This window comes from Semicossyphus pulcher, unplaced genomic scaffold, assembly GCF_022749685.1.
Source record: "Semicossyphus pulcher isolate SPU_LCO1_2020_fin unplaced genomic scaffold, fSemPul1.0.p SCAF_1, whole genome shotgun sequence".
In the NCBI taxonomy this organism is placed as follows: domain Eukaryota; kingdom Metazoa; phylum Chordata; class Actinopteri; order Labriformes; family Labridae; genus Semicossyphus; species Semicossyphus pulcher.
This window is the reverse complement of record NW_027211603.1, coordinates 27,056,578-27,074,944: the sequence shown is the minus strand read 5'-3', so window position 1 is coordinate 27,074,944 and position 18,367 is coordinate 27,056,578. Positions and strand designations below refer to the sequence as shown.

General features: G+C 41.0%; 1 protein-coding gene across 1 annotated transcript; it reads left to right on the top strand.

The window, feature by feature from the left end:
- Positions 1-393: 393 nt before the first annotated feature.
- On the top strand, positions 394-13,922 carry LOC138585845 (C-type lectin domain family 18 member A-like). The gene is made up of 12 exons (XM_069657842.1): positions 394-517; positions 1,499-1,590; positions 7,076-7,309; positions 7,392-7,489; positions 8,278-8,399; positions 8,964-9,071; positions 9,181-9,273; positions 9,800-9,906; positions 10,017-10,146; positions 10,323-10,419; positions 10,936-11,027; positions 13,791-13,922. Exons 1-12 carry the CDS (start codon positions 394-396, stop codon positions 13,826-13,828), a joined length of 1,335 nt encoding a protein of 444 aa, XP_069513943.1. The 3' UTR covers positions 13,829-13,922.
- The last annotated feature ends 4,445 nt before the right edge of the window (positions 13,923-18,367 follow it).

The following is an 18,367-nucleotide window of genomic DNA, read 5'->3' as shown; positions in this document are numbered from 1 at the left end:
CTTTCCTTTTATTCTTGGTATGTCAAGCTGAGCTTTTCCTGTCGTTTCTCTTGCATGTTTGCATGATCCACCTGCACTGCAAAATGTGCAGGAATAATAGAAGCACTCAGTGTTTTATAACACAGAGAAAGGTTAACCAATGGCAATCTTTTCTTTCCTAAAAAAGCAGGGTTAGAAAAGTAGCCTTATTTAATCATTCAGAGTTAAGGACCCTCCACAGTACGTGTACAGTATCTGAATAGTGAATAGTGGACTGTGGTTAAATAGTCATGTGCGCTGTGCTGCACCCCGGGGTGAGAGCTGTTGAAGTGAAAGGAGGGGGGAGAGCAGCAGGGACGAGGAGAGCTGGGAGCAAGTGGTCGCAGTTTGTTGAAGACCCTTCAGGAGTTCACGATGCGGTCTGTAGCAGCTCCCCGGTGCTCGGATCTGTTTCTCATTTTGTCCCTGCTGCCCTCGTTTATCTACGCGAACCGGATTATCAGAGACACACCGGACCAGCAGAAGTCCACCATCACCGGTAAACACACTTTCACTATGCACGAGACAGGTGGCCACGCGGGGCAGCGTTGTCTAGACTAGACCGGCCGGATGAACTTTTTAAACTGGCACTTATTTTAACAGCTAAAAGACGGTACACGTATTTCCTTGATGTAAAGTAAGTTATAGCACGTAGGCTAAGCAACAGGCTTGGAGGCTGTAGACTCAAGTGGGTTTAGCAGTCCAAATCCACCTGGCAAAGCACCAACAGAAACTGTTCTGTCGCTTTAAAATGTACCGTTTTAATGATGCCAAACACAGGCAAAAATGATGAACCTGTAGAGCTCAATCTTGGCAGCTCTTGCTGCAGTTGTGCTCAGAGATAGAGTAACTTTAGCGTGTAGGATACGTAAAGGTGATGCTTAACATCTATTCTGAAATGTAATTAATCCTCAAATTGCCTTTATATTAATAATTCAAGGATTTAGGCACAATTTTACCTAATTGGATTTATTGAGCGTGGTACTAACATTGCAAATATTGCATTTTAACCCATTTATCTATGATCAGGATAAAACCTAAAATTAAAGATTACCAGCACATTATAAAGTAATTATGAGGACATTTTAAGTATTTAGAATCTTAAAAATGTGTCATTTCTCCTCTTGAGACATTTTCATACAATTATAACTGGGTTATATTGTGATATTTGTAAATGTAAATGGACATTTATTTTTAATTGGGGAAATCGCAACCCTTAATTAAGAGATGCACCTAAAACACACTTAGTTTCTATAATATAATATGTGTTTGCACATTACCAGATGATTTTAAATCTGTTTATAGAGGAGGCTTGTTGATTGTTCTGTTTTGTGTGTTTAACCTAACTGTGAGTGAAACTGCTCCTACCTAAACTTCAGCCCTCACTGACACTCAAACATCCCGCCAACATATTTGCATTGTGTTCCCATGGCGACAGCAGAAGAGCCACACTAAATGAGCGTTTGTGTTTTTCTTGCAGGGCTCGGGGTGAAGGAGCACTCGCAGATTGTCGCACAGCACAATAGACTGCGCAGCCGGGTCAAGCCCATGGCAGCCAACATGCAAAAAATGGTTTGTGGCATCTATTGTCTGTTTCTTCTCTGAATGGTGTGAACGCCTCAGTGTGAGTTTAAGGCTGTTTGACATCATCCATTTGTTAACTGTCTGCACTTTTGTTAAAAACCGGGGCGGTGCTACACTGTCCGCATAACTGATTTTCACACTGAAGTTTAGTCTGTCTCTGCAGCACGCATTTGTCTCTTGTAAACGCTCACTCTTTTTCACTGTAGATTCTGTTCCTCTGTTAGAAGGAAGGGTTTCGGCCCTGTGCTGCCAGCTTCACCAGTATTCTTGTTGAGTTCAAACAAACCTGCAGCTGACAGTACTGATCAGACGTGTGTTTATTTTAACAACACTTATCAGCATTTAGGACATTTGAGAGTGTAACTGTTTTTTTTCTTTACACTTATGGTGCAAAGGCAGCTGTTTTTAATGGTTAGGTCCATACAAACAGCCTCAATTAGTTCACATAATAAAATTCACTTTTCAAAAATGAAATGACAAATGCATGGATTAAAAGGGCTAGTCTGTTCCCAGATTTTTAAACCTTTTGGTACCTGTTTGTATTGAGTTTTTAGAACTACTCGCTGTTATTGCTGTAACCTATTAATACTTGGGGGCAAATAAGCCCAATCAAAATACCTTTGACACAAGTTCTTGTATGTCACTGACTGGCTAATATTGATTTTGAAGTGTCTGACAACATGACAGAAATAATCCATGCAAAGATTATCATTTTTGTTAAAGAGTTAAAATCTTATTTAGCCAGAAACAGTGGTTATATAGCTCTCTTCAAAGCCCCCAGACTCCATTAAATAAAAAAACAAACCTATTGGTTTGTTTGTGTTATTGTTTGACTTTAGTACTCTAAATGGTTAGTTGTGAACCAACACAATATTTGTATGACATACAATAACACAAACAAGCTAACCTATCGTGGCAGCAGTGGACCTGCATCTCTTGTGTTGTGGAGGGAAAATTACTGTTTTTGTCACTGGAGTTTGGTGGGTTTGAAGAGAGCGACAGAACAGCCCTTTTGGGATCTTACACTTTGTCTTTACTTTACACGTTGTCAGACACTTAGAATGACACCTGAGCCTGCCAGTGTCAAAACAAGCGATTTTTGCGGACATACTTTGATTGGGTGCGTTTGCCCCAAAGAATTACATTGCAATAACAGCCTGATTCACAGCTGCTGGCTGAAGCAATCAATCGAAGGAAATCCAAACTTTTGTTCCTATTATTCATTTAGACTCCAAAATATGTAAAGAGCAGACTAAAAATTAAATAAGGAATATTTTTAAAGTGTTATTCTCCTCCTAATAATGACATACTGCTCCAAAGGGCTGAATGTGCAATAATTCTAACAAAGTTTTCCACCCAGGTTTTTTTAATCCCACTCGCCACCAAACACTCCATCTTAATCCTCTCCGTATCTTATTCCATCTATTGCTTCGCTGTACAGTTCGTATCTGCGTTACTGTCTGGCCTGCATATGATTATGACCAAGAGGTATAACGATGGATTATGGAACTCACAATGCCCCAGATATCCTCTAGGCCTTATATGTGATTGGTGCAGGGCAAACTGTCACTTTGTCATAGATTACATCCTCAAAGCCACTCGCGCAGACTGAGCCCTCTTTCTTCGACTGCTCCTCAGCCTCAGAGAACTGTTCTCCACTGATAAGGCGGTAATGAGAAAAAGACGATGTGGATAATCATTCTGCATTCACAACTCTGGTATAACAGGTAATTTCCCTGTGAAAGCCCTCAGAGGAAGCTTTGCCGAGCTCAAGAGGCATATTAAAGAGCTTTACTGATAAACGTTAAAAGGCTCAAGGCCTCGGCTCTGTTTGTGAGTGTCTGAATAAGGGTTTTTTTCCACTCAGGGATGAACCAGTTAGCATTATGATGAGATTGTGCTGAAGTGATTATAATATAGTCCTTTAGGCTTTACTTTCAGCATTAGATAAAATACCAATATTTAAGGAGTGAATGATGCTCTTCCTTTTTATACCCAGTGCACCGTCTGCAGGTTTTCTTTGAGTTCTCCGGGCTAAAAAGTATTATGAGGTAAAACACCGCTGTCAGGGACACAAATTAAAGTTCAGTTCTTTAATACCTAAATCATGTGTTTGCTCCAACACTTGGTTTTATTGCAGTAAAGGTGAAAATAAAACAGCAGATAAATAAGGAGCTTTATTGATTTTATAGAGCAGTTGTCGATCCAGCCACAAAGACGGCAAAACTGTCTTAGTGAGACATTCACATCCCACAGCTGATACAACATGATGTGCTTTGAAATGAAATCATCTTGAGTGAAATATTGCCCGGTGACCTTTGACCCCTCTGATGGCACAAACATGCGAGTCGATGAGTTTGGCCGGCTGACCTCAGAGAGCAGAGTGAACAATGACTTCGAGGTGTCTCAGTCTAAGAACACATCAGTGTCATAACTCTGATTTCTCTTTTAAACAGTAAAGAGTCGGGGCGTGGGTTTAGCAGGTTTGACTCCCGGTCTGTTACCGTTTGGTGCATGTCGTCCCCCACTCTCTATTCCCAGAAAAAACTGTAAAATGTTGTTGGAAAAACATTAGATTAGATCATTTGTAAGTTTGTGTTCTTTAACATACTGCACAGACTGGAATATGGCAGGAGATGCAGTACAAACAGGAGTTTTGTCAGGAAAGCCTACAGGAAACGGAGAGGGTATCAAGAGAGGGTATTGCTTTCTGATAAGACACCAATTATGAAGGGTCTATATTTTGACTTTAGTTTTCTTGTGATGCATCCTTGGTATTTAACAAACAGGTATTATAAAGGGGATGTTGGATTTCTTTAATTAAGGCTGAATAAGGTCATAATATTCAGTGTATTTCCTTTTGGTAAAAAACAGGAGTTCAAGTGTGCTCTAGAGTTGTGATATTTAAAACGTTTCACCTTGTCTTAAGACATGACTACGATTTTTTAACCGTACAACATCCATGTTCCTTTGCATGCCATGCACACATCAGCTGTTTACATTTTTACAGCAGAATAAACCACTGAATAACTAGAGCCTTACGCTGGCCAGGCAGCTTACAAGGCCCAACTCTAAATTCTGCAGCAGTATGTTCATGAACAGGTTAACATTTCAAAATGAATGTAAGGGCTGTAGTATTAAATAAGTATTACTGGGTTTAGCGACTGTTACCGCTGAATTTCCAATGCCACACCCTTACACTATGACTGAAAATTAAATGTATTTCTGTAATCTACAAAGTGTTAGTAAATATCTTAAAGAAGCTCTGATAAAGCCATTATTTACAGTTTGTAAAGCCCTTAATACAGGGTATCTTATTACAAATTACTACCCAGGAGAGTTCAAATCCTTTTTAACTAACAAAGACTGTTTACATTCATTCTTAGATGTCTGACAAACAATTGCAAAGCCATTTTTTCTTAAGTTAGAAACCTGCATTGTTTGTATCCGTTTACTTGCTACCAGACTTCCCTGTTGCCGTGTTTCTTGTTGTGTAACTAGGAACTGTTGATAGTTTGAAACCATGAGTGGAATCAGTGCGTGGGCCTTTCAACAACCCAAACAGGACCCACACATAAAACTTCACTCCATGGCGCTAGTAATGGTCCCAGACCCCACATGGTACCTTTAAGAGGTGTCATAAATTGAAGACTTGGAATTGTTGCTAAAGGCACAACTAATGGGGATCAAATTAAATGATAAACATTCAACAATCTGTAACTTTCCACATTGTTGCCTTTGTAAGCAGAATCTCACTTGCTCTACATAAACATGGTAAAGGGATTGTGGAAAGTTTGGGTCATTTGTTTGAATCAGCCACTACAAATCTTGGAAATGTGCTACTTAGGGAAGTGTTTATACCAGAGAGCAGCACAATGAGTGTCAGTCTGTGTTTGTTGGCCCTGCCATGGGCTGGCAGTCGGCCCAATTAGGCGTCTCCCTCCTTGTTGTCCGCTGTCCTCCATGACTAGCTCCGACCGCTGAGTAGGATTAAGAGGGGAAAGGAAATCACTTATCCAATCTCCGGAATGACCTTCATGCCAAAGAGTTTTTCTTTCAACCACTCTTAATCAAAATCCACAAAGTAAGACGTGACCTTCATTTCAGATTTACGGAGCAATGGGTCCAACAGACCTAGTAACATATTTTGATAAGTATATGAGTTGATGGTGACATTTTCTTGATGTAACTGCACATAAATTGTTCATTTATTAGAAATGATTAGTCATTCATGGAGCAACCAGAGGCTTTAGAAGGCCTTAATCAGTCTGATACGAAAAATGTTTTTGGGTCAAAGTGAAACAAAAATGCTGTAAAGTTTTTGGGGCTTCTGACAGATCTGTGCATGATATCTGCACATCATCTTGGGGATTTTTTAGTCTCCAATACTGAAAACATATACAGGAAAAGTAAAAACAAGAATTAACCAATGTAGTCAGAAGGCACAATAGAGTAATATTGATCTTAAATCCCTATCACTGCATTCATTGTGCTGGTCAGCTCTGCCAGAGAGAGCTAAATATGTGTGTCAGGATGATGGTGGGGTGGGACACAATCACAGACCGGGGGTGTCTTCAAGTTTTCCCAGAGGGGTAACCACAAAAATCGCAAGTGTTTCGATGGGTGAGGGGAAATCCTAAAATAATAACAAGTTAGAAAGGCCGACCCAGCACAATGAAACTACGCTATTGCTGTGTCCGAAAAGCATGACTATACTAGCAGTACATACTGATTTGGCCAAAATGTAGTATGTTGTGTGTAGTATGCAAACAAAAGCAAAATGTGCAGTATGCCAAAAATGCCTGGATGTTGTACTGAGTCGGAAAATATCTCCAGTATGCATCGGACCAGTCTACCTCGCCTACTGTATCCCACAATGCAAAGCGCTGGAACGTCAAAGCGGCAGTTGAAATGACGGACAGTAGCAGCATTCCAGCAGAAGGGGGCGCTGTAGCTAAAGAAGCAGAGGTTATTGTTTACTTCCGCCTGGTGTAGCATGCTGCAAAATTAATTTGAAAAGCTCCTCCATACTACATACTACCGCTGAACACAGTATGTAATATATTGTACGTAGTATATACTACATAGTATGTAGTATATAGCATGTAGTATATAGTACAGCATTTCGGGCACAACCAAAGAGCGAAAACTGGACATGCAGACAGGTTCTTGTGGTGCTTCTGCGGATTCACACACCCCTACACAACAAGAGAAAACTCAGAGAACGTCTCACTACCTCTGAAGGTGAGATAATGAGCCAGCACAGAGCACTGGAACCCAAGGGCATATATAGGCTTCTCACACCTAGACACACACCTGATCCTGCAATGAGATGATTCTCTTACCAAGCTCAATGTGAGTGCCCCTCACAGTATGGAACAAACTTAACTTTTCCTTCTGCAGGTTAAAATGTCATTGGTAAACATTTAAAGCTGTGTGATGATATAATTCGATATGTCTTTTGTCTTTACAGGAGTGGGATGAGAAGTTGGCGTCTCTTGCAGAGGAGAGGGCAGCATTGTGTCACACAGACTCCTCCCCTCACTCCTCCTCATCTGTCAGTCACATCGGCTGGAACACACATCTCTCTCTTCACGGTGTGAGCTCGTTTTCGGACGTCATCAAGTCTTGGTTTGAGGAGGGAAACAATTTTCTCTACTTGAGTGGGGAATGTAGAGAAAACGCCACCTGTGAACACTACACACAGGTATTAGCATGTTTATGAGGAGTTTTCCTGGATAGTCATATTTGTGTTGATGTATTGTGTCTTAACTTTTGTTGTTTTTTAGATGGTGTGGGCCACTTCGAGTCATGTTGGCTGTGCCACCCAGCTGTGTCTGAGAGAAGGAGACCTCTGGGAGATATTGGTCTGTGCATATTCTCCTGGGTAACAATTACACCTTTTCTCCCATCCATCCATCCATTATCTATAGCCAACCGTTTATCCTGTTCAGGGTCGCAATGGGGTGGAGCTTCTCCCAGATGTCATTGGGTGAGAGGCGGGGTTACATACTGGAAAGGTCGCCAGTGAATCACAGGGCTGACACATAGAGACAGACAACCTTTCATGCTCACACTCACACGTACGGGCAATTAAGAGCCACCAATGAACCTAACGAGCATGTGTTTGGACTGTGGCAGGAGGCCAGAGGGAACCCACGCATGCACGAGGAAAACATGGAAATGCCACACAGAAAGGCCACCTACGTCAGAACCGGGATTCGAACCATGAACTTTCTAGCTGTGAGGGGATAGAGCTAACTACTGCACCACCCAATTTTTTTCCTCCCCAAATGAAAATGTTTTAATTCGGCCTAGAACAGCATGTTTCCAGCTTTTGTTTTCTGCAGCAGAGGTTCGAGGGTGGACTAATCCTGTGTACATGGGACCACTGAACTATACCAATGCCCCAAATACTCAGTTTAAAACAAAAATAGACAAATTATTATAAAAGATTTCTATGAAAGGTTGCTCGTCCGTGCATGTAGAGAAGAGATTATGATCTATGTTTATATTATTTCCCCTGAATAATCCTTGTAATATCATCTGGAGTTCACAGTGCATACTATGTTTCAACAGAAAAGATGCTGAATGTTATTATTGTGGAATCAAGTCCTTTTTCTGTGTGAAGTTTTATTTGGCATTTTGAACATTAGTCACTGTGTGTTGCTGCAGGGGTAACTGGGCGGTCAATGGTCGGCTCGTGACGCCCTATAAGACGGGGCTGTACTGTTCTCTCTGCACCTCCTCCATGTCAGGCTGCTTCAGACTGTGGGACCATGTGGGTGGATTATGTGGTAAGACTTTATATATATATATGCTGTATATATAAAGATGTTGAGAATGTACAATCACAGCTAAATTTACTTCGGTCACAACCTTTCTGTAGAGTTTTTAGAAGCGTATTTGTAGGGATTGGACATTGAGAATAACCTCTGAGGGAGCACTCAGTGAGGAACTTGCTATAAAAATAATTGAGTTTCATTAAAGCATTCAGCGAGGATTAAACATAAAACCTTGAAAGAGACATTTATGTTTCATTCAAAGTGTTTTTGAAGGACAAAAATTTAATTTTCATTTCCCCACACCACCACTGTAAACATATCTGTTATGCTTCTCAATGCCATTCCTGCAAATCTGTCATCTCTACGGGATTGTGAACAATTGGAAATACATTCAAACATTTTTTATCCTGCTTATATCATTCATCTTTAATGAAACTTTGCCGTAAAATCTTGACCATGATTTTCTTAAGTGTCTTCTTCTTCTGAATTACTCGACCATTTTGCAACATGCATGTTTGTGCTTTTTCATGCATGTGTTTTTTTCTGTCTGTTTGTTGCACGCACATTTATTAACAGAAATTCCAAAGAACCCGTGTCGTATGAGCTGTGGTCAGCACGGACACCTTAACATTTCATCCTGCAAGTGCAAGTGTGACCCCGGCTTCACTGGACGCCTCTGCCAGGGTGAGTGTAGTGTTCATATGAGTATCTCACCTTACTGAACTAATTTATTCTAAATAATATTTTCATGTTCATTGTAGAGAGCCAGATTTCCCTGTACTTTGTTTTTCAGTGCGGTGCAGCGTGCAGTGTGTACACGGTCGTTTCAAAGAAGAAGAATGCTCTTGCTTGTGTGATGTCGGCTACGGTGGAGCTGAGTGTGCAGGTGAGAACAGTGTTCTTCTTTGGGTTTATACACTTTAGTGATTTGTACTCTGAGACACATTGGCTTACAAAAGCACGCACATGTACACACTTACTGAAGAAATGCTGCAAACATCTGTATTTATCTTCAGGTATGCAGAGTCTGGTGAAAGTATGAAAATGTGGTTTAAAAAATGGGAAACCACCAGCATGTTCACTTGTGAAAAGGGAGCTAACATCCAATATCCGTAGCTGTTATGAGATTGACAGTATTTTTAAAGTAAAATTTGTAAATTTTAACACCTTCAATTACTCAGAGTGAATTGTACTAATGTAGTTCAGTTGTATTTTCTTGCTAAATAGGCAACACAATGATTTCTTGGAAGCTGTTTTTTGTTTCTCTTTTTAATCTGTATGAGCACAATTCTGAAAGATTTATCCACATTTACTGCAACCGCTTTAAAGATTACAAGTCTGTTCATTGAACCTGAGCCATGAATCATTATTGTTCATTTTTAGTGTATTATTGGCTGCTTATATCCCTACAGACAAAGTGCAGTTTCCCTTCCACAGCTGTGACGTGATGATAGATGGCGACTGCTTCATGGTGTCTTCAGAAGCTGACACCTACTATGGAGCCAAGAGTCTCTGTCAGGTGAGAGACAGGTGTGTGTTACCCACAGAGAGGTTCTGCAGCCATATTGCTCCATTGATATCTACATTAAAAGATTTGTATTTAGCTTTTTTGTTTTGTTTAAACCACAGGGGCGAGGAGGTATTTTAGCTCAAATCCACAATCAGAAGGTTCAGGACATCCTGGCGTTTCATCTCAGTCAGCTGGAGGCGAGCAACGAGGTCACCAACACTGACTTTGAGACACGAAACTTCTGGATCGGTAAACTCTTTCACCTTTGTCACCCAAATAAATGTAAAAATATCACAATGTTTTACGACACTAGACAGCACTACCAGATTAGGTGGCAGCTTGTGCTGTCTCCTGCCCAGATGTAGTAGCAGGTGGAGGTTGCGGAGATGCTGCAGGGGTAAAACAGCGATGTTTTTGCTCCACAGGTTTGACATATAAGCCTCTGAAAGACTCATTTCGCTGGGACACGGGAGAGATCCCCAGATTCAGCAGCTTTGCCTTTGGGCAACCTGACAACCAAGGGTAAGAGACACATTTACTCACAGACATTAGCTACTGCAGAGGACATCATAAACAGAGACGCACATAAAAAACAAACAAAGAACACATCATGTGAAAGGGAGAAAATTGCTTTCTTGTTTGGAGCTCCCGGCTTTTTTTTTAATCTACAGATGTGTCTGCCTACAATTTCTACGACTTCAAGATCATTACAAGAGATTATTGTAGTTTAGCATTTCATTAGTTTTCATATATGACATACAGGTACATGCACATTTTGAATAGCACTTGAAACCCTTTGAGGTTGTGTAAAATAAACACCATTTGTTTGATTGAATGACCTGCAACCTTCACTCTGACCACTAGATGTCTCTCTCTTTCTGCGTCTTTCTCTGATCTATCTATCTCTCTATCTCTCTATCTCTCTATCTATCTGAAAGGTGTTTTTTTCTTTTTAACTTTGTAGTAAACTTTAATAAGATGCAGGGAAAAAAAGCTCATCCCACAGATTCACTTTACTCTTTTTAATTCCCTGTCTAGTTTTGGAAACTGCGTGGAGCTCCAGGCATCGAGTGCCTTTAACTGGAACGACCAGCGCTGTAAAACACAGAACAGATACATTTGCCAGCACGGTAAGAGTCCTTCTGGGCGAGGGTGGCTGAAAGTGTTGAGGGGGATAGTTAAGACTTTCTGTTGACATATTTTTGGCTCAAAACTAAACTAAACAGCTGATCACTGATAGCTTTTTCTGTTCCCTCTGAAAACTCATTTGGCTGCAATTTTTCGATGCAAAAAAACCCACAAGGCTCTGGACTTCATTGCAAAACAGATCTGTTTTCCAAATATGTATTGCTGCTACCATTAGTACAGAATTCAATGCATATGTGCCTGTCTTATGACAAAAGAGGGAGCCTCCACTGGGTTGCCTGGGTACAATTGGTGTTGATGTGAAAGTGTCTTCTAGATGGTAGTAAGAAGAAAGGGTTCCTGCCACCAGTTCAGAGGAGTCCTGGAAGGTGGCTGACTTTTCTGTGTCCAGGCTCACATTAATGCTTTGTTTATAGTGATGTCACTGCACCATAGACCAGCCCGTTCCAAAATAAAGCACTCGCTAACACCTGGCTTTTTTGCCAGGGTAATTACCTCCTCGGCTCAGCATTGATGGGAACACCAAACCTGTGTCGACACGCTAATCTCCGCCCCCTTTCCGGTGCGATGCTACGCTCTGTCTCTAACTCCTGCGACTCCTTGTCATCTCAGCTACATATTCCGCCCATCTCCGTCCAGCAGCGCTCAAACATCGTTCCAAATTTGTCGCCGCCGAGTTTGATACACAGACTATAAAGACCTAACCACCATAACATCTTCACTGTTTACTAACCCTGTTTCAGGCGTGTTTGTGACGTCAGACGCAGCAGAAAAGAGACTGAAAGGAGAATACTCCGCTGGCAATGGGAACGGAGACAATCAGCATTTATAAGTGGGTCTTCCCGGGTCTGAAAAACCTGCGTCAACACGCTAAATTTAGGTGGGAAAGGGGGATAAGCTTAATCCAAAAGGCAACTGGACTTGGTTTAAGTTTTTGAAGACGTTTCACCTCTCGTCTGAAAGGCTTCTTCTGTTCTAAACTGACTGGTGAACGGAGCTAGAAATATAAGCCTCTGTCATCAGTATGCTCATATATGTGTATTCATCAAGGTCATTACCATGACCTTGTATGTATCACTCATTAAGTGCTTGTTTGCTTCATTAGTGGAACCTTGGACACTTGAAATCACCATCTGAAGAGTATACACTTTAATATACAACACGTACAGTCAAGATGCAGTTCCAGTGACAAGACTGAATTAATGATATACACACTTCAAGAGTCCAGTCTCATTTTGATCATCTTGATTTTACACAGTGTCAAAGGAAAGTGTAATTGTGTTAGTCTTAAAAAATGACATGATTGACAACAACTCTATTTTCCCTCTTGAGTTAAAGGTTATGGATGAGTTACTGCATTTTGCAAGCAATTTTCGGTGTGTTCAGCTTCACTGTTCTTTTAGAAATACATCCTGAGCAATAAGTTTAAGAAATGTGCCAAAGCAGTTGAGAAAGACAAGACAACAGTGGAGAGAATATTGAGGTCTCCCTCTTAACCCTTAAGCCAAGTGGATACCCTGTCTACCGAGAGAAATATGTGGGTGTTGTCTGGAGATGGTCGTCTGCAGCTTTATTTTTAAGAGCAGTAAGACTCGATCATACAGTCAATATTAAAGGCCAGAAAACTAACAGTGAAGTTAAAGTGGCTAAAGTGCTCAGGGTCGCACGAGGTCAGTCGAGCACAGATTTTTTCCCCCGCATTTAATATCAGGAATACCTCTTAATGGAGCTTTAAACCATTTTGTATTTGTTCTTGTAGCAGCATGGCTGTTTTTAAAATTTAAAACAGAATTATTCCTGTCACTCCCACACCTGCTGTGCTCTCCTGTGTCCACCGATTCCACAGCCTCTGTCACTGATAATCGCTGCAGAGAGGAGGGTTAAATGTTAGTCCAGTGTGTGCAGTAATGATGTGAACACAACACCGAAATCTCTGTGTGATCCTGCCTTCACATTCAAACATGGCACTCAGTCTAAATCAATGGTGCTTTGCCATCAGAGCCTCTGAGCGATCAATATACGCGAGCTCCACAAAGGGCTGCAGTGTTTAGACCCACAAACAGCACTTACATTGATTGAGAGGAGTGAGAGGGCGGCAGATGTTTAGTTTGGCCCACTTAATTGTGTCTTTGGAAGTGGTTGATGTGTAATCTGGTATTGATCAGTCATAGCTGAAAGAGCCATCTGCTCTAAATGTTCAGTGTTGAATGACATTTATTATATCGTACTTACTAATAGTTTTGAAGACCTCTGAGGGTCTTTATCTTTCTAGCTTGTGTTACAGTACAAAGCTGAAGTTCTCCAGTCAATCATTTTCCCACCCATCCTCTAAAAACTGAAGAACATTTTCACTGCAACACCTCAAAGTAACCAACATAAATTCAGCTGATTAAAAGCACACCGAGCCCTCCATCCCACCACAGCCGTTTCCTGCCTGCATCACTGTGCTGTGTTAATTAGCAATAAAATGATAAGTGGATATCACACAGCCTGAGGCAGACAACAAGTTGCTTCCAAAGAGGACTGTCTGTGCGTGTCTGTGCGTGCGTGTGTGCATTAAAACTTTTTAGTTTCATGTTCATTACATCATGCTTTAAATTATACGCACTTTCTCCACAGTTTTGTTTCAGGAGAATTAAAAGATTACAGAGGACTTATGACAAAAAAACATTTTTTTTTTTCCTTGTTTGTGCCCAAAATGTTAAATGTCATCTCTATAATGTGTAATATTGTGTGTATTTTCACAGCTGCAGAGCACATTGCCAGGTGGGAGGACTTCAGGTGACCTGGATTTCTTCAAGGGGTGAAACAAGGTGTGACGTGCGTGTTTCATGTTGTTTGGGACAAAGGCTTCTGTTGTCAGTGTGTGTTTTTTGTGAATTATAAGTCATGGAGCAATGTAGTTATGATGTACTGTATATACTGTACATGTTTGAATGTTAAATAAGTATTTTATCATTAAATGGTTGTATGTTACTCATTCTGAGGCTGCCGTTCACTGCTACACCTCCTGCTCTTTTCTCTTGTATCTCCTCCATCCTCTCGTGAACTCAGAACTGAATTGGTCTCCCTTATTAAAGGATTTTATTGCTGCTTTTAGATGTGAGAAAGAAAAGACAAAGGATTCTTACAGTCATGATGGTGGGCTGCCTTGAACGCGCATCATTTTCAAAGAGCAGTGAGGGCAGGGCAGATAACGGCAGCGCTAAAGCAAACATGAAGATTATTAAAGATCAGGTTCTGAATGAGTAAAAGCAGTCTGTTACTGATGAATGGGCTGGATCTAGGTCTAGTTTTTAAATGTGTCTGATCTTTTCAGAGCAGCAAAGATGAGTCAACACAAATGACACATCATGGAGAGCAATGTGTCACCATTTAGATTTGAGGTTTTAGCCATACGTGCTGGCTTCAAGGATGAGATAACTAAAGAATATCAAAATGTAATTTGATACAAGTTCTTGATTTTCAGGGTGAATTCAGCTGACTATATTTTATTCCAGAATGAGGTTGACAAATTTGGTTCTGACATTTATGATTTGCTCAGAATAAATTGTAATAACTCAGCTGACCCCTTCATTTTTTTTTTACATGTTAGAATGCTGTTAAGGTTTTATTTCACAGCATTTAGAACTAAAGTACATCCTCACAGAGCTGCTCTGCATGACTGTAGACTCTTAGTCTTGTCACCTGACACACTAACGTTCATAAAGAAGAAAGAAAGAGTGAGCTTCAGCTATCAGCTGTCTGACCCCTAGAAAATGATCCTTTGACCCTGAAGTAATCATGCAAAAGAGAAAGCAGAGGTATTTTTAAAGATAAAGGAAGTATAAGAGCAGCTATGACAGGACAGTATGTGGAGAGCATGTGAATTATTTCTTGAGGAGTTGAGTTCACCATTACCACGTCGGCTCAGTGTGGTTTGTGTAATGCACGTTCCAGATATGAACGAAAATAGCAACTGAGTGAATAAAATACAGTGTAGAGTGTCATTTTTGAATTGAAATGCCCATTAAATCACAATAAAGTTGAACATGCTATAATATTTTAGACAGACAGTCTTGTTACTGCGATGTATACGAAGGACGCCTTCAGCCTGGGTCAACCTGAAGCTGAAGGGAGGCGGTAGATTCACCTGACACACACAGAATAACACACATCAGATCAACAAACAGACTCCTGAAGGTGCTTATTGTGTTTTTGTTGCTGATTCGCCCACAGCGCTCTCTAGCACAGTGACTCAGCAGCTGATCTGTCTGCATGTAGAGGGCAGGAGGTGAATGGCTCCAGAGGAGGGAAAGTGTTACATAAAAACATGCTCTGAGTGAAATATGAAATAATTTAATAAACAAGAAGAATGGCTGTTAGAGATAAAATGCAAACTACCTTAATAGTTAACCTCAGACAGGTGTCTGTCTTAATGTACAGTAATTTACTTGGCAAATTGCTACATAGTAAACTGCATTACCTTTCATCTGAACCTTGCTATTCATTCAGATAAAGGATCTTTAACAGTGCACAATAAAAAAAATCAGATATAAAATCTTCATATGCAAACTTCTCAATCCATCATCAACATAAACATTCAAATGTTTTGGGACTTTATATTTGAAAATTAAATTTCTCATCATGCCAGCATCACAATCTATGACATCTTAATGAAGACCTATCCTCATACATTTTTAGGTTAAAATAATGAAAACAATTATATATTGTTTAATGTAATGATGTAATAAACAACATCTCTGCTTGAATGTCAAATTGATCTATCCATCCATCCTTCCATTATCTAAACCGCTTGTCCTGTTCAGGGTTATGGGGGGGCTGGAGCCTATCACAGGCGTCATTGGACGAAAGGTGGGGTACATCTTGTACTGATCGCCTGTTAATCACAGGGCTGACACATAAGCCTTTTTTACACTGCTTTTTCAACGAATCTCCGCCGTCATGCCACCTTTGTCATTCTACATTGGACCACGTAATGCTGGCGTAAAGCCGCCCCCGTGTGTGTTTTTAAATAGTGTTCCAGCGTTGCAGAAGCAAAACAAATACACACACACACACGATGCTGTTCCACTCTGTCCGCTCCACTGTTTACACAGATGCCGTTTCGCCTCTGTTACTACCTCTGATGTCGGCTCAGAGGCAGAACGACTTTGCCCCACCTTTCCCCCTCCGTGCGTGCCACATAGGAACGTAACAGAGGCGTAATAATCCCGCCTTGAACTGGCAGTGTAAAAAGCCCTATAGACAACATCTCTCCTTGCATTGATCGTGTACTTTAAAATGTTACAGTGGTAAATGTAGTAAAAGTATTAAAATCCGAGGATACAAACTAATACTGAGAAATGTATTGACAAGTGCACTAGCCCTGATGAAGGCCTTATTGGCTGAAGGCGTCGGCATGTTTTGCTATGCGTCTGTAGCCCTGAAGAAATAAAGGCTTTTTCTTAATTCCCCCTCTGAGTGCCTCAGGTCTTTTCACTAACTTGGATCCCCACAATGAAGAGTTTTCACACCCATGCAGCACTCCATCTGCTTTTTAATACTGAGAAATGTAACAATTACACACTACAGGAGTTTTCTGTGAGTAGGTGCAGTGTGTGTGTGTGTGGCGCTTGGTTGCGCTTTGTGTACGTGTGGTTTTAATTTGGAAAAGGTCAGTGAGTGTTTAATGGCAGCCTCCAGGTCCGACACCACGCTGCCCTCTCAGTGAACAGAGGAAGATCCTGCCGGGTGGTAGATGATGATACACTTGGAGGAAGAAAGGGATAAAAGCTGCAGATAATGGGGTCAGAGCAGCCTGCAGAGCTGCAATGAAATGGTGCAAATGAATAAAACAGGGGTGGTGTTACCGGGTTAAACATCTGGGAGCAGGAGGAGCAGACCCACATCCTGCTTGTCTTTCAGCTGCACTGAGCTCCAGCTCTTCTTTTACGATTCCCCCCTGCAAGCTAAGTATAAAGTATCTGTAAATATGCAAATAGTGATGTTCCCTCAAAATATGTCTTCAACAACAAACAACAATCACATGCACCTGTCTCACACAGCAGCCTGAACCTCCCCGGGGACAAACTGTGCATCTCTCTCCTCTAGTTTCCGCTCCTTATCGTCATCCGTCCTGTGATCTGTCTGTCTCTCCTGGCTGTTTTTGCCTCATCCAGATGTTGATCTGGATCACCTTCCCTTGGGAGCCTCTTCTTTTTCCACCTCTCTACCTGTTTCCTATTTTCTCCTGTCTCTCTTCCTCTGTTTGTCCATCCTGTGTGTGTGTGTGTGTGTATTTGCTTGCCTCTGCTTTGTTTGTGTAGCCTCTTTCGAGCTCTCCCTGGTGGAGAGAAGGTTGAGTGGTTACCTTGTTTCGAGTTTTTTCTATGAATAAAGGGTGTTTTAATTGCAATTACCTTAACTTGATTAGGTTTGTTCACTTGTTGTCCACACTAAGCATGAGGTACATATTTGGGGTATTTTTTGGTAGAGAAGTGTCGAGGTGAGATTTGAAAAGCCTTTCAGCAGCTTGGCTGCTTTGAGTGACCGGTGGGTGCTGCTAGCTGTCTGCTGAGAGTTCTGCTTCACCAGGTCACCAAGAATTTAACCTCTCGCCCGTCTCTGTGTTCCTTGTGCATTTTTGTGAAGGCACAAATCTGCAGAGTCCAGTTTCTTCGCGTTGTTCGTCCTCTACTCTTCTACTCGGGAACAGAACGCTGCAGGAGCCTTATTTTTTCAACAGAGCTGTCAATCATGGCGTTAGAGCCCTTTCATTGCATCAAATAACTAATTATTCTCAGACAAATGAACACTTGGACGTAAATCAGCATCACTATATCTAACTTTAATTACAGAAACCATGTTTGAGAAAAAAAATATTGTATTTTGATTTTATAGTTTCATCTGTTAACATGGAGGAGGCGGGCTTTATGACCTATACTGCAGCCAGTCAGTAGGGGGCGATAGAGATGTTTTGGCTTCACTTATGGGGAGCTGTCATGTCGTCCATCTTTTTATACGGTCTATGGTTAACACTGATTAGAAGGTGCTCACCATACCTGGCTTGTTAGCTTGTTCAGTGTTTCCCATTCATTAATAATAATTATAATCATAACTTTATTTTTAAAGCACCTTTAAAAACAAATATTTACTATGTACTACTACTAATAGTGCTTTTGAGGAACTGGGGACGGTAAGAGAATAATCAGTCAATGGTCAGGCCAAACAGAGTAGTCTAGAAAATTCAACAAAAGGCAAGAGCACAGTGCAATAGCAAAAGGTCAATAAGAATAAATGCAAATAAAAGGAATATTAGTGATAAAGCAGGCAGATCTTGTAA

What these genes read in the sequence shown, in the direction of transcription:
- LOC138585845 (XM_069657842.1), top strand. Translation starts at nt 394, where the DNA reads ATGCGGTCTGTAGCAGCTCCCCGGTGCTCGGATCTGTTTCTCATTTTG. An exon ending in GCAGAAGTCCACCATCACCG is followed by an intron (nt 518 to 1,498) that starts GTAAACACACTT and finishes TTTTTCTTGCAG; the next exon opens with GGCTCGGGGTGAAGGAGCAC. An exon ending in CAGATACATTTGCCAGCACG is followed by an intron (nt 11,028 to 13,790) that starts GTAAGAGTCCTT and finishes GTATTTTCACAG; the next exon opens with CTGCAGAGCACATTGCCAGG.